This window comes from Hemitrygon akajei, chromosome 8 (genome assembly GCF_048418815.1).
Source record: "Hemitrygon akajei chromosome 8, sHemAka1.3, whole genome shotgun sequence".
Taxonomy (NCBI): Eukaryota; Metazoa; Chordata; class Chondrichthyes; order Myliobatiformes; family Dasyatidae; genus Hemitrygon; species Hemitrygon akajei.
In genome coordinates this window covers 20,888,257-20,903,328 of record NC_133131.1, presented here as the reverse complement: position 1 = coordinate 20,903,328, position 15,072 = coordinate 20,888,257, and the positions used below count along the sequence as shown (strand labels likewise).

The 15,072-nt window shown below is 40.1% G+C and overlaps 1 protein-coding gene across 1 annotated transcript in view; it reads right to left on the bottom strand.

Moving 5' to 3' along the window:
- Window positions 1-15,072, bottom strand: part of LOC140731516 (EF-hand calcium-binding domain-containing protein 5-like) — a 108,185-nt gene that overhangs the window by 30,313 nt on the left and 62,800 nt on the right. Inside the window, exons 9-12 of the mRNA XM_073052986.1 lie at window positions 13,665-13,922; window positions 11,565-11,639; window positions 7,766-7,980; window positions 4,623-4,779 (exon numbers count right to left, since the gene is read on the bottom strand). Coding sequence (XP_072909087.1) covers window positions 4,623-4,779; window positions 7,766-7,980; window positions 11,565-11,639; window positions 13,665-13,922 — 705 coding nt within the window. The remainder of the gene's footprint in view (window positions 1-4,622; window positions 4,780-7,765; window positions 7,981-11,564; window positions 11,640-13,664; window positions 13,923-15,072) is intronic.

Here is a 15,072-nt window from a genome sequence, read left to right as displayed (position 1 = left end):
GAGGTTCATTTGCTGTTCAGACCAAATATTAGAATGGGAAGAAATGCTATCTAAGTGTCTTTGACCATCGACTGATTGCTGATGCCACATGGGGTGGTTTGAGTATCTCAAAAAACAGCTGATCTCCTGGAGTTTTCGTGTGCACAGTCTCTAGAGTTTACAGAGAATGGTGTGAAAAACAAAAAAAAATAAATCCAGTGAGTGACAGTTCTGTGTGCGAAAATGCCTTCTTAATGAGAGATATCAGAGGAGAATGACCAAATTGCTTCAAACTTACAGGAAGGTGACTTTAACTCAAATAACCATTGTTATAAGAGTGGTGTGTAGTAGAGCGCCTCTGAATGCAAAGCACATTGAACTTTGAAGTGGATGGGCTACAGCACCAGAAAGCTACACAGGGTTCCACTGGTCACAGAGTGCATATTAGTATGCAACTAGGAAATGGATGCCTGTTCTATAATCTTCAGTGGTGTTTGCAAGACAGAAGCACTTCTGCAATACATCAGTAAAGACTATGCTGGTCCACCTCTAGATGGCACACTTGAGCAGATCTGCACTCTGTCCCATACCCAACCCTGGCTCTCATCACACCGCATTGGCACAATACTGTTCAGAGAGGCAGAGTAGTAGCGCAGTGATAAGCATAACGCTTTACAATGCCAGCAGTTGGAGGATCAGTATTCAACTCCCATCGCTGTCTCTGAGGAGATTGTACATTCTCTCTGTGATTGTGTGTGTTTCTTCTTGGTGTTCTGGTTTCCTCCCACATTCCAAAGGTACATGGGTTAGGGTTATTAAGTTGTGGGTTTGTTATGTTTGCACTGGAAGCATGGTGACACTTGTACTCTGCCCCCAGCACATCCTCAGGCTGTGTTGGTCGTTGACATGAATGATGCATTTCACTGTATACTTTGATATACATGTGACAAATAAAGCTAGTCTTTATTCTTTGACCGCAGGCACTCACGCCTGACCATTGACCCTTACCCCTGAATACTGATTGTAACCTCTACCTCAAACACTTGAATGTGATATCCCATACACAACAGAAGACCCAAATTCCACTGTCCCAATCTCACTTTACCCTGACCGCTGGAAGTAAACCCTCACCCCCCATCCTCTGTAAACTCGCTCTACCAACCAGCCCCATTCTCTGTCCGTGGATATAACAGATGTCCTTTGCAAGCTCTGTGCTGTGGTGACACCTGAAGAGAAGATCTTATCTCACGTGGTCCTAATTTAGTATATGAGGCCTCGGGCCTATTGCACTCTGAATGTCTTAGTGGTGGGTCAACATGCATTGTCCTTGATGGCCTGCCATGTGGCAGCTGATTAGCACATTATTCCATATATCAACCAAATTCCGGGCAGTAGTTTATATCTTCTGATCTAGACAGACATATGCATCCAAAGAATGGTCCACTGCAGTGGCAAAAGATTTGTCATGCTGTATAAACTACATGAATTAGCTCCATCTTGTCTTAAAACACTCGAAGCTTTCAGGGAAAGAGAGAGACAGAGAGAGGGAGAGACAGACAGAAAGAGAGGCAAAGACAGACAGAGAAAAGGAGAGGGACAGAAAGAGAGACAGACAGACACCCACTTGAAAAGAAAAAGAGGACAGAAAATCCTGTCATGGTTAAAAACATGACTGAAATCAACAGCTGTCTCCAATAAATCTCCTGTTGCAGCCATATCCTCTGAATCTATTATTTCAAATCTTAAGACCTTTAACCTGAAATATGACCTTTCAATTTCAGATAATTGCAAACATCACAATCTGACTGGAATGCAGTAAAGAAAGACACGGGGGCAGGAAAAGTCATGGGAAAACCAGGATGTTATACAAATAGTACAATTTGGGCAGCTTACCAACCACAAATATATTTTTTGACAAGTTTTATTCTTAAGTAGAGCTGCAATCAATTCTAATTTTGGTCAGGTAACATGTTCATGTACTGGTGTCCACATTCTAAAGTCACAACTCCCTGCCAGTGTTGATTCCAATACAATTCAAAGTAAACACTCCTCAGTAACTATGAAACTGCATCAGTGTTTGTTTATGTTTGCTTTTTCATAGATGAGATTGTATTTTTTATTTGTCCTGTACATGCCTGTAAGAAAATGAATTTCAAAGTTGTATATAGTAACATATACATACTTGTGTTGGCGCGTGGCCTAGTGAGCAAGGCATCAGACTAGTAACTCCAGGCGCAGATCCATGGTCTCTCGAAACCGACGGATGCCACCACCACCACCACACACTTTGAACTATTGAGCAGATTCACTACGTTCAATTTATGAGGTTTGAGAGGTTTCATTCACTGTAAACTTGGAACCGTTGCAAATTCGACTCCTGACCTCAATGCTCAATTCATCAAATCATGCTTATCTTGAATAACTTACTTCCTGAAAAAGGATCTAGTGCTTTCCTATGACGAGTAAACTCCTCTCGGTTTTCAAGCTGGATACAGTTATTGATTATAACCGATGTTCGATGACAAACTCTCCCATCTTCTTCAGGGATGATGCCTGGGCCTGTCTAGTCCAGTGATATTTATACCGCTATACTCCATCCTTCCTGATTGGTTAGTCTTCGTCCAATCAGATTTCCACCGTCCCACCTGAAAAGAGTTTATTTTGCTGGCATTTAGGACAGCATTGAAGTCCTCCATCTCTGCCCGTGTTCAAGACTTGCTTCATTATGTCAGTAGCTTCCTCTCAGTTTTCTCTACTGTCAGTCATGCAAGTTCCAGGTGGAGACTCAGGAATACCGTCGCACTCAGATGCAGAAGGATTATTCATTGCTGTTTCTTTAACATTTTTGTTTGACCGTTTAGGGTTGTTAACCCTGAGCCAAACACCCGAACCTGAAGGACCACTCTTAGTCTGCCCTCTATCCTTTGACCAGTTTGGCATGGGTGACCCTACCAACAGCCAAAGCCCTGACTCCAGCCAACATAGGCCTCCGGGTCATTGAAGCACGCAAGCTTTCAAACCACGACAAGGTTGTGGTCTTCTGGGAAGTGTCTCAAATAAAGCTGGGAGTTTTACCCCGAGTAGGGTAAATTGGGAGGAAGATAATTCCAAAGGATAAAAAATAGACAGCAATTCCATTTTGGAATAGAAATTAAATGTGATTGAATTCAGTGCCTGTGTTGGACTGCAGATGAATATTATGATTTATGCTCTTAATCACTTTGATGGAAGAGATAAGAGGCCATCAGTGTGGGCTTACAGATGAAGAATAGACAGAGCTGGAAACACTTTGGGAATATAATGCTGGAAAAGAAGAGGAAAGTGGTCAGAATCATGTTCTGATATCACAATGAACAGATAGAAGGCGTAAAGTGATACAGCATGATTTCACACTGAAATTCCTCGAGTTGAATGATCATAAAGTCATAGAACCACAGAGAAATAGGGCATGGTTGCAGGCCTTTCAGCCCATCCAGTCTGTGCTATCAGCTACCTGCTTGCACTAATCCTACATGAATCCCACTTTTTATTCTCTTGCGTTCTCATCAACTCCTGCAGATTCTATCCCTCACCCAGACAGTAGGGTTAATCCACAGCAGTTGTTTGGACTGCCAACACACAGGTTGTTGGGATGTATGGACACTCAGAGAATCCCACACAGTTATTCCAAACAGACAGTGCACGAGGTCAGGATTGAAGTGGGACTCTGGCCCTGTGAGGCAGTGGCACTGAGGTCAGCCAACAGGAAGCAGACCAGATGCTTCCTATTGTAAGGGATGGAGACTGGAGGAAGGCCACCTCAGTTGGGCATTAGATACCCTCACCCAACCAGCTCCAGAGGATAGTGCAACCTAAGTACGCTGAGGAAATTAAATGAAAAATAAATTAATTGCCTGGCTTCCAGGACTTAATCTAAAGCAGCATAATTTTTGATTTCTTTCACTGTCATCCCATTTTTTAGGACAGCTGTGGAAGATGCTGGCTAGCGGTTTACATGACAAGGCAGATACACTGAGTCGTAAATCATATGGCATAGAAATAGACCCTTTGGCCCATCTGGTCCATGCAATCCCAGATTTCCAGTTAAACCAGTCCCATTTGTTAGTGTTTGGTCCATATCCCTCTAAATCTTTCCTACCCATATACCTGTCCAAGTAACTTTTAAATACTGTTAATGTACCTGCCTCAACCAGTTTTTCTGGCAGCACATTCCATATACTGATCTACTCTTGGTGAAAAAAATTGCCCTCTGCTTCCTATGAAATCTCTCCATTCTCACCTTAAACCTATGCCCACTAGTACTTGGCTGTCCAACTATGAGAGAAAGGCTGTGCACACTTACCCTATCTGTGCCCCTCATAATGTTCTATCCTCAATTCTCCTACACTCCAATGAAAACAATCCCAAGCTGCTCAACATCTCTCAGTAACTCAGATCCTCGTGCCCTGGCAACGTCTTTGGAATTTGCCTCCATACTCTTTCCAACTTAATGCCATCTTTCCTTTAGCAGGGTGATCAAAATTAAATACAATATTCCAAATATGGCCTCACAATGTTTTGTCCAACCGCGACACAAATTAGTTATTTCCTTGTTTTATGTCTTATAATACAATAAAATAATGTGGCAAAGCAGCTTTTCCTACCGTTTTTTAAGGATTTCTTCTCTGCTCCATCTTTGTATTTGCTTATGACTTCAGCTAGCTCTCTAAGGTTGACGTACCCTGAGACATCATTATCCCATTTCTCAAACAGCGCGCTCAGGATTGTCTCATGTGCCTTTTGTCGTATTTCATGATTTGCCTGGAAACAGAACCAGTTATTAAAGACACGGTTTAAGAAAGAGAAATCCTTCTGCCAACGTGTTGTTTCCACTGACCCTCCAGTTCCGTGGTTTAGCAGAAGCAGAAGTCAACACATTACACGATGACCAGATATCCAGTTACATTGAAAGATAGACTGAACGTGATCAGATGTGACTGAGAGGAGATTTGATTGTGATGAAGACTGAAAATTCTTTAAGATGGCCGAGGGAACAGCAAACATTCATTTCCCTTATAACTAGGTGGCATAGATTTGAGGCTGCTGATATCAGAATCTTGAAAGGTCCTCTTATATGATAAGATGGACTCTTGACCTCATGATCTACCTTCATATGATCTTCAGTTTATTGTTTACCTGCACTACACCTTCTCTGAGGCTTTTACACTTCATTCTACACTGTTATTGTTTTACCTTGTTCTACCTCAATGCTCTGTGTAATGATTTGATCTGTATGAACAGTGAGCAAAAAACTTTTCACCATATCTTGGTACATGTGACAGTAATAAACCAACACCAATAGATCTGAGGCAGGAAGGTAGGTGGGTGAAGGTAGGATGCAACTCATTGTCTAAAAATCAGTGAAGACAGAAACCCTCACCAGATTCAGAAAGTCAAATTATTTAATCATAGAAATCTACAGCACAGAAATGGGTACTTTCAGCCCATCTTGTCCATGCTGACAGTGATGCCTATCTATGCTAATCCGATTTACCTACATTAGGCCAATAAAACTCCTATGCCTTTTGTATCCATATTCCTTACCAAGTGCCCTCTAAATGCTCCATTTTTTTTTTTTGCCTCCCTTATCTCCTCTGGCAGCTCGTTCCTCTGTGTGAAAAGCGTACCCCTCAGTTTTGCTTCAAATTTCTACCCCCTGACCTTAAACCAGTGCTTTCTAGTTCCAGACATCCCTGGCTTGGGAAAATGATTCCAATTATCTATCTGGTCTATACCTATTATAGTTATATAAACCCCTCAGCCTTTTACTTCCAGAAAGTATGAACCCAGCTTATAAGTACAGCCCTCCATTTCAGGCAATATACTGGTGTATCTCATCCTCACTCTGTCTAGTGTTATCTCATTCTTTCTTTGGTATGGTGACCGACACTGTAGATAATACTCCAGGTAGTATCTATCCAATGTTTGCAATGTTGCACTGTGCTTCCCTAACTCTCACACTCAGCCCATAAAGCCAAGCATATTGAATACTTTTCCTCAACCCTATCCATCTGTGTGGTCACTTTCAGTGAGCTATAGACTTGTACCTTACTCTCTCTCTTTCTCTCTCTCTCTCTCTCTGTAGGCCAATGATTACATTATATAAGGTCAGACGAAGAATGTACTAATCCCATCCCTAACCTGTCCTACGTTAAATGCTTGCCCTTTAGTTTCAGACATTTTGATCCTGTGAGAATGATAGCAGCTGTCCATCTTATTTGTTCCTCTGATAATCGTATAAACTTCCATCAGATTTCCCCTCAGCCAACCTTGTTCTGGAAAACAGAACCAGGATATTGGGGCTTCATGGCTGGGACAAAACTTAGCAGGTCATGTGGGCCATATTTGAGTGTATGGGCCAATGTCTGGACATGTTCTGATGCAAGGTTGAGTGAATAATGACCTCCAAAGGCTAAAGTTGAAGTTAGCAAGAACTTCAAAGTAAGCCTTACATAACAAAATATTTAAGAGTCTCTTACACTAATTAGTTCACCAAACTGACTTTTAATACTCTCTTCACATGTTATGAACGGGACAGAATTCATTTCTGCTGTTCAGTCATTATAAGATCTCCCCAATAGATTTTTTTTTACTTAGAATAAGTATTTGTAAACTAGACTTAAAATACATGTTCCATATTTATGCCTATCATACATAGGCAACACTGGAAACAGATGAGAAGCCCCATGTATGGTATGAGGAGTGAAAATGTATATACAGTGACAAGGAAAATATTACTGGAAATAATCATGGAAACATCTGGGACTGTGGTTTGGAGAACAACCCTGTGACTATTTTAAATTTTAATCTACTGGATGGCAGATTGCATTCAATCCTTGGGGGCCCAGGAATATCATAATGAATAAAACCTGATTCAAATCCAAATTTTAATTCAACTATAAAATTTGATTATGTTCCTAGTTTAACATCTTCATGTTTTATGTCTGTATCTATGCATCGCACAATCCCCTTTCCTATGTATTCTTTTTGAGACATGATTTCACAGATAAAAGCCACTCTGTAATACTTGATTTATCTGCCTTTCCTTTATATGAAAGAATGGTCACTGTGGAATAACAATGGTCCTCAACCAGTGTGTGTGTTTTCCAGTAACAGTCACGGGCAGTAAAATACCTGAAATAGTGCGTAAAAAGGTCATGTGACACAGATAGATGAGTAAAGGAAAATGAAATGAGATTGTCGATAAATTTATGGGTGACCTGGTGAGTGAAGGAAATAATTTGGATATAAAGGAGACAAGATATAAAAGGAAATAGCTGATGAGCACCATGGATCAGTTCATACAGCTGCTGCTTCACGGGTCTAGCCAATTGGGCTCAGTTCTGACCTTCAATGTCGTCACCTTCTGCCTGTGATTACATGGGCTTCCTCGAGGAAGTGTTGTTTTTCTCCCAGAAGCCAAAGTCATGTGGGTTGGCAGATTAATTGGCCATTGTAAATTGCTCCTGGTGTGTACATGAGCGTTAGAACCTTGGGGGAAGTTGATGGGAACGTGGAGAAAATGAGTAACAGGGAAAATTGATGATGGTGTGGGTTCGCTATGTAAGCTGGCAGGATCACAAAGAAAGAAAAACATGAATTTCCTATGTTGTAAGGGAAAAACATGTATTTTGAAAGGCAAAAAAACTGATGGTAGAGTTGGAAGGATTATTCACACATTCACTTTAAATTCAATATTACATCAATATTACTAGAGGCAGAATCAGGAACAATTTGCATAATTTACCTGAGCTAACTTTTCTAATTTTTCCTCTCTGGTCTCTTTGTATCTTTCCCGAATAAATTTTACCAGGTTTTCTTGAGGTAAAGGCTCAGTAGTATCCCCCACAAATAATTCCATCAGCTGAACAAACTGACAAGTGTTAATGAAATCCTTTTTAAAGGGACTTGTATTCAGAGAAAGACTTTGGGCCTGGAGATCTAATAGATTGGTCGCCAGATCTGTACAAAGACAAGGGAAGAAATTCAGTCTCTATGTCTAAATAGTGTTTATACGGTTACTTACTTACTGTCTGTTAAGCCACTGGCGTTTAATGCAGCAATGAAGGTCCTCCATCTCTGACAGTGTTCAGGGCTTCCTTCATCATGTTAGTAGCTTCCTCTCGGTTTTCACTGTGACTGTCGCACACGTCCCGGGTGGAGACTCAGGAATACCATCACACACTCAGATGTAGAAGGATTCTTCATTGCTGTTTCCATAACAATTTTGTTTTAACAGTCAGGGTTGTTAGCCCTGAAGTGAACTCCCAAACCTGGAGAACTGGTGAACCATTTGTAGTCTGGGCTCTACCCTTTGACCTGTTTGGCATGGGTGACCCTACCAAGAGCCAAAGCATGAAGCCCTGACTCCAGCCACCCATAGCTCTCTGAGTCATTGTGGTATGCAAGCCTCCAAAGGTTGTGGTCTGCTTGGAGGTATCTATGTGGTTAGTTATGATCTTAATACAAAATCTAAAGAACCATTTAGTTGATATGCAGACTAAAATCTTCAACCTGTATTTGTTACCTAAAGGGTCCCAGTACATTCCTTATCCTTTTCAAAAGTGGTCAGATTGCACTGTTACCATAGAGCCAGAGAGTACCTAACCATATGGGGAGAATGACCAGCCTGCACCAGGCACTTGCCACCGCGCTATATGAAGGTAGTGAAGGTTCCTGAAGGAACACACCTAAAAGCTTACAGAATAATTCCAGACAAAAGGAATATCATTTGCATGGAAGGACTGAAAAAACAGGAATTGTGCACAGAGAAGGTTGAATTAGAAGCTGTTAGAGATGTGCAAATTCACTGAGGCTTGAACAAAGGAAATGCTTCCATTGGCAGAAAGACTGGAGACAAGAGAAGCAGATTTAAGGTGACTGGGTAACATGTAGAGAAAAGTTGTCATGCAATCTTTGGACATGTTATGTGAGTCACCATCTAATTGCTTTTGAGGGAGATAAGTAATTACAGAACTTTGGGAAAAGAGCCAGGATTTTGAATGATTTGGTTTACGTATTTTGGCAGAGGGCTGGAATAGACTAAATGGGCTGACATCCTTTCTTGATCCAAGTGTACAAGGTCAAAGCCAGAGAAGAGAACACAGAGAAATCTTCATTGTAAAACTTACACCTGTGCAAGCTATCATCAATCTGCCCATTGTACAAAGTAACACACATAAAACACTGGAGGAATTCAGCAGGACCGCCAGAATTTTGTGTGTTTTCCCTGGATTTCTAGCATCTGCAGAATCTTTTGTGTTTGTGCCCATTGTACCTTTAGTGGCCTCGTGAAAGAGTTATGACTTGGTTTCATTTCTCTCCTTTTATTCCCAATGCATTAAAGTAAATGACACCGTAAGTGTAAATCTTCAACTTTGTGTATTACAGAGCCTAATTAAAAAATACGTACAACTTCAGCTAGCTAGACTGTGGATGCTCTTGCTCCAGTGACCTCTGGCTTGATCAAGTCCAAGCTACTGAAACTTTTCTCATTGTCATTTTACATTAACTGTCCCAAAATATCACAATGACGAACCCATGCTATGGGAAATATAAGTGACATATTATATCAGTCAAAGATCAACTGAGGATCAACGATTAGGATGTCATGAAGGGAACTTAAAACTGATTTCAATTCATGGAAAACTACATTCCATACTTCATAGTGAGTAGATTTTCCACTAGGGTCTATCCTTCCAATAAGATATTGAGATAAGGACATTACCTTTTGGTGTGAAATGGACATTGACATTATTACTAGTTTGCCTGGCTTTCGTGATTTGCAGGGTTAATCTCTTTATCCGACTGCCATTGTTGGGCTTTATATCAGGAGGCCCCTGTACTTCAGTGTTTTTAGTGCAAGGCTTCTGATGTTTTTAATTACAATTTACTTTTAAGTCTTTACTAAGATAGTTGGATGCCCAGCAAAATCCTATGCGTCACTCGATGAATTAGACAGAAACTGTTTATTTGTCAAGCACTGGGTGACAAAATGCTCAATCCCACACTGACAAAGTGAAAGTGGATATGACTTGCACCAGCAGGTTCAACAACAGTTACTACCTACCCCTCAACCATCAGGATCTCGAAAAAAAGAAGATAACTACACTCATCAATTGAGATGTTCCCACAACAAATTACCTCACTTTACAGACTCTTTACCTTGTTATTTCATGTTATCATTATTTATTGCTGTTTATTTATATTTGCATTTGTACAGTTGCTGTCCTCTATGCTCTACTTGACCTTTCATTGATGCTGTTTACAGTTACTATCATAGAGATTTGCTGAGCAGGAGAAAGAATCTCAGGGTCGTAAGTGGTGACATATACGATATGTACTCCGATAATAAAATTTACTTTGAACTTTGATCTGAATTAAATGATATGAAAGGACAGAAAATTGTAAAGAAATAAATAATCTGCTGGAGGAACCCAGCAGGTCGAGCAGCGTCTGTGGCAGGAAAGGAACTGACAATATTTCTGGTCAAAACCCTGCCTCAGGCCTGGACTGTTGCTCTGGATTCCAGTGGCTGCAGTCTCTTGTATCTGTTACGAAATTCTGGGCAAGAACTCATATAAAGCTCTCTGCAACATTCGTAAAAGGACGCACAAGTTGAGAAGTGAAGGCATTTGCCAACCAGTGCAGCCAGTGGTAAGGCCAACCTGGTGATGTCATTATCTGTCAACTAATATACCACATCAACCAAGGGAAGTGTGCACCTACCTGTACCCTATTGGATAGGCATGGACTACTCTGGGGCAACCTAACCAACCCGATATTGTTCTGCTCCTCAGTAACGCACATGATTTTATGACAGTGCCAAATTACTGAAAACTCTAGAGAAATTAAATATTTAAACGGAGCAATAAAGTTTCATTTAAAATATTGCAGCTAATATTCTGGTATGCATTTCCCTCAGTACTTGAATATAACAGCAGGACGAAAGTGGATGGTAAGTGGATCTGATACAGTCCTAATTTTAATTATTTTAATCAACTGAAATGAGGCAGAAAACCTAACACTAGGCACTGAAAGATTCCTTGACCCCCTTCACACTATGTTGACAATAGAGAAAAGATCCTACCAAAGCTGGATAACTTTATTTAATGTCTAGACTAAAGCTACTTTGATTTCTATGTATTTTTAAAGTTTATATCCAAATTGAGACGGCACAGTAGCATAGTGGCTAGCGTAGTGCTTTACAGCGACTACAGCGGGTTCAATTCCCGCCACTGTCTGTAATGAGTTTCTATGTTCTCTTCATGACCACATGGGTTTTCTCCAGATGCCTCAGTTTCCTCCCATATTCCAAAGACGTACAGGTTATTTAGTTGTAGGCATACTATGTTGGTGCTGGAAACATGGCACCAATTTATCAGGCTGCCCCCAGCACATCCTCAGACTGTGTTAGCCATTGATATAAACAACACGTTTCACTGTATGTTTTGATCCTTTGATGTACATGTGACAAATCAAGTTGATCTTTTTCTTTATATCAACTTTGAGCAAGAAGTTATATAATAGTAAGATTGCTTAAGTACCTGGAAATTTAGCTAACTTTGCTTGCACCTCTTCAGGAATGTGAAACTGAGAATGTACACCAGTATAAAATTCATCTGCAAGGAAAAGTAAATTAAAATACATGATTATATTTGTATAAGTCTTTGAAATAAAATATTAAAGGTTTTTGTTCACCACACGAAAAATCAACTTTAAAAAATTGGAAAGCCTTTGATTTCTTACTCATCACTACTAAAAACTTAGTAAGTTTGTTACATCAAAGTCAAGGACAGAGCTCTGGAATTCAGGAAATATCAAAGGTTCAAGGTTTCAAAGGTTGATTTTATAATCAAAGTATGTTTGCAGTATACAACTCTGAGATTCGTCTTCTCCAGATAGCCATAAAATACAGAAAACCATGGAGACGTTCTAAGAAAAACATCAACCTCCTCCTCCTGGCACAAACAAAGCCTAACAAGTCATGGAAAAGAATGGCAAAATGATCATCAACCCCTCCATGCGAGAACAAAAAAGGATGCACAACAACACCAAGGGCAAGAACACCCCCCCCCCACCCCGGTAGAAAAACAAATTGTGCGAACAGGAAGAGCATCAAAATCCAACTCCCCCCCTGCATAAAAAATTATAAATCACACCAAATTAAATCGCAGCAAGAAAGAATGAGCAAAAACTCAGAACGTAAAAGACAAAACCAAAAGGAGTCCAGTTCAATCTATAAATCGCAGAACTTCGCGTATTTAGAGACTGCACAAAATTTAGTTGAAACATGAGTTTGAGAATAGAATTGGAGGGATGGTTCATCTGAGACTCTTCAGTCTGAATCTAGCACTTGGTTGACAAACCCTATCTTTTCATTGCATGATAACAGAGTAAGCAAGGCACTAATCCTAACCCTCCTTCTTTCAGATTTCCGATGGTTTAAATTTGGTTCATAAGGAAACAGAATTCTACTTGTAGTCAATGACTGATGAATTCCTCTGTCATTCCCTGAGACGGGTTATCTGGTTATTATCATTTGCCATTTGATGAATTCTACCTTGCCATTTTTTTTTGCACTATTTATTTTATTATTGCAACTTACAGTAGTTTTGGTAGTACATAGTACTGCTGCAAAACAACAGATTTCACAACATGTCAGTAATAATACACATTCTGATTCTGATAGCAAATCAGTGGCTGTACTTTTCTATGCAACTGCACCTTTTCAACAGGAGGGCTAAACTAGGTGAGAGTAGCCAGCAGGCCTCATGCCCTGGTGAGACAGGGATGGTCTGTCCTAGAAGCAAAGACAGCTCCAGTGGACTGGGCGGATGAGATCAACAGTGAGGCCAGGAAGGCGGTTCTGCAACACTTTGTGGAGAGCGAAGGGCATGACAAGGTACAGAACAAGTCTCGATCATCCACTACAACCAAGGAAGACCCCAGTTCTGATGACTACTCGTATTATTGGAATCGGACTTCCAAGGTTGAAAGAGTGGAATTGCCCCAGTGTAAAAACTCGCCAGCACAGGTCCCTGTTATTACGTTTGTTTTTTACAAAGACAAACTTGTGTGGGTATAAAGATGCTAGAACTATTTTATTTACAGATTTACAGAATGGCTTTGACTCAACCATATTTTACTTTGGACACTCCAGCCTGCCAAGAGGATAATTATCAACGTCACTTCCTGTTATGGGTGAACCTCCCACATTGCCCACCGGGAACTGAAGTTCTTTATATTGCACACACACAATAACACATCTGTCATCGTTGGATACGATGGACAACCAAGCAGTTTTGAAGTACTTTGTTAGCTGTAATGGACTTCTGAAAGCCTTAAAATAAAGGCAAGGTTTTCTATCTAATTAAGCACGAAGTACTAAACTTACCAACAAGAGAACATCTGCAGAAGCTGGAAAATGATGTGTGCTGCTTGTACTAAATTTACTTCAGGTTTATATTGAGAACAAAATGCTATTCAAATTTGTCACATCAGAGATACATTCTCATTGTCTACCAATGATTTTATGAAACTTTGCAATCTATTTTGCTTTGACCCTCTGCTACTTTAAGCTTCCACTCCCCTTTGCTACACATTGTCATCTACACAAATGTACATATTTCTTTTGCATGACTCACCAGCACTTGCTGATAAACTCTGTGGTGTCAACATTGCTTGTGCAGCATCTTTAGTTTCTTCTACATGGTCTTGTCCAGTGTCTCCATTATCTAAGCCTCTTTGTAACAGCAGCTGGTCAGTTTCATCCCCATTCATCTGGCCAGTTGAACCCTTCTTTTCAGTATGTGAATATGCCGGTACTTGAGGACTAATATAGTCATTTCCAAAGTCAAGCATAAAGACTTCTGGATCCAGTTCATTAAGCTCCACGATAGGCCCTAGAAAAATGACAAACTCATGAAATAAAATCGAATTTTCAAAGTTCAAAGTAAATTTATTTTCAAAATACTGTATGTAAACAGCATGTCACCAAATAAGACCCTGAGATTCATTTTGTGCAGGCATGCACTGTAGAACCAAAAAGTACAATAGAATCAGTGAAAAACTACACACAAATAAACAAGCAGTCAATGAGCAAAAGAAGACACACAGTGCAAATACAGTAAAGAAAGAATAATAAATAAATAAGGCTGAGAACATGAGTCGTAGAATCCTTGGAAGTGAGTCCATAGGTTGTGTTTTGTGATCAGCTAAGTGTTAAGGTGAGTGAAGTTATCAAAGCTGTTTCAGGAGTAATTATTGTTCCTGGACCTTGTGGTATGGGACCTAAGGCTCCTGTGCCTCCTTTCTGATGATAACAGTAGGAAGAGAGCATGGCCTGGATGGTGGGTATCCTTGTAGACAGATGCTGCTTTCTTGAGGCAGAGCTCTTTTGTAGATGTGCTCAATGGTAGGGAGGGCTTTTCCTGTGATGAACTGGGCTGCATACACCCTCTTTTGTGGGTTTTTTCATATTTGTGCTATTCTTGTCAGTTTATGTAAGCATTTTTCATATTTAAGTAGCTACTGCTTTGGTTAAAGTAAATATAATTCTAAGGATTGAATCATTTTCCACTCACAATTAATATCAATAACTTAAATGAAGAGACTATGGGCATGATATCCAAGTTTTCTAATGATTCAAGGAGTGGTTGTGTATTGTGAAAATGATATGTTAAGTCTCCAAAGGGGTATGGACAGGTTTCTGGAGAAGCAAAAAGAAGATAGATTGAGTATAATGTTGGGAAGTGTGGGGTATTAGTAGAAACAATGAAAAAACAAAAGATTATTCGAATAGTGAGAGATTAATGAATACAAGTATACAGACAGTTTACATAGCCATGTACAAGAAAAACAGAGAGTTGGAATGTAAGTACAAAAAGGACTCTAACATCTTGCAAACCATTGGTCAGGCTAACTGTCTTATAATTTCCTGTCTTTTGCCTCCTTCCCCTCCTAAAGAATGGGGTAATACCTTCTATTTTCTAGTCCTCTGGAACTAATCCAGAATCTAGTTATTCTTGAAAGATCACTGCTAATACCTCTACA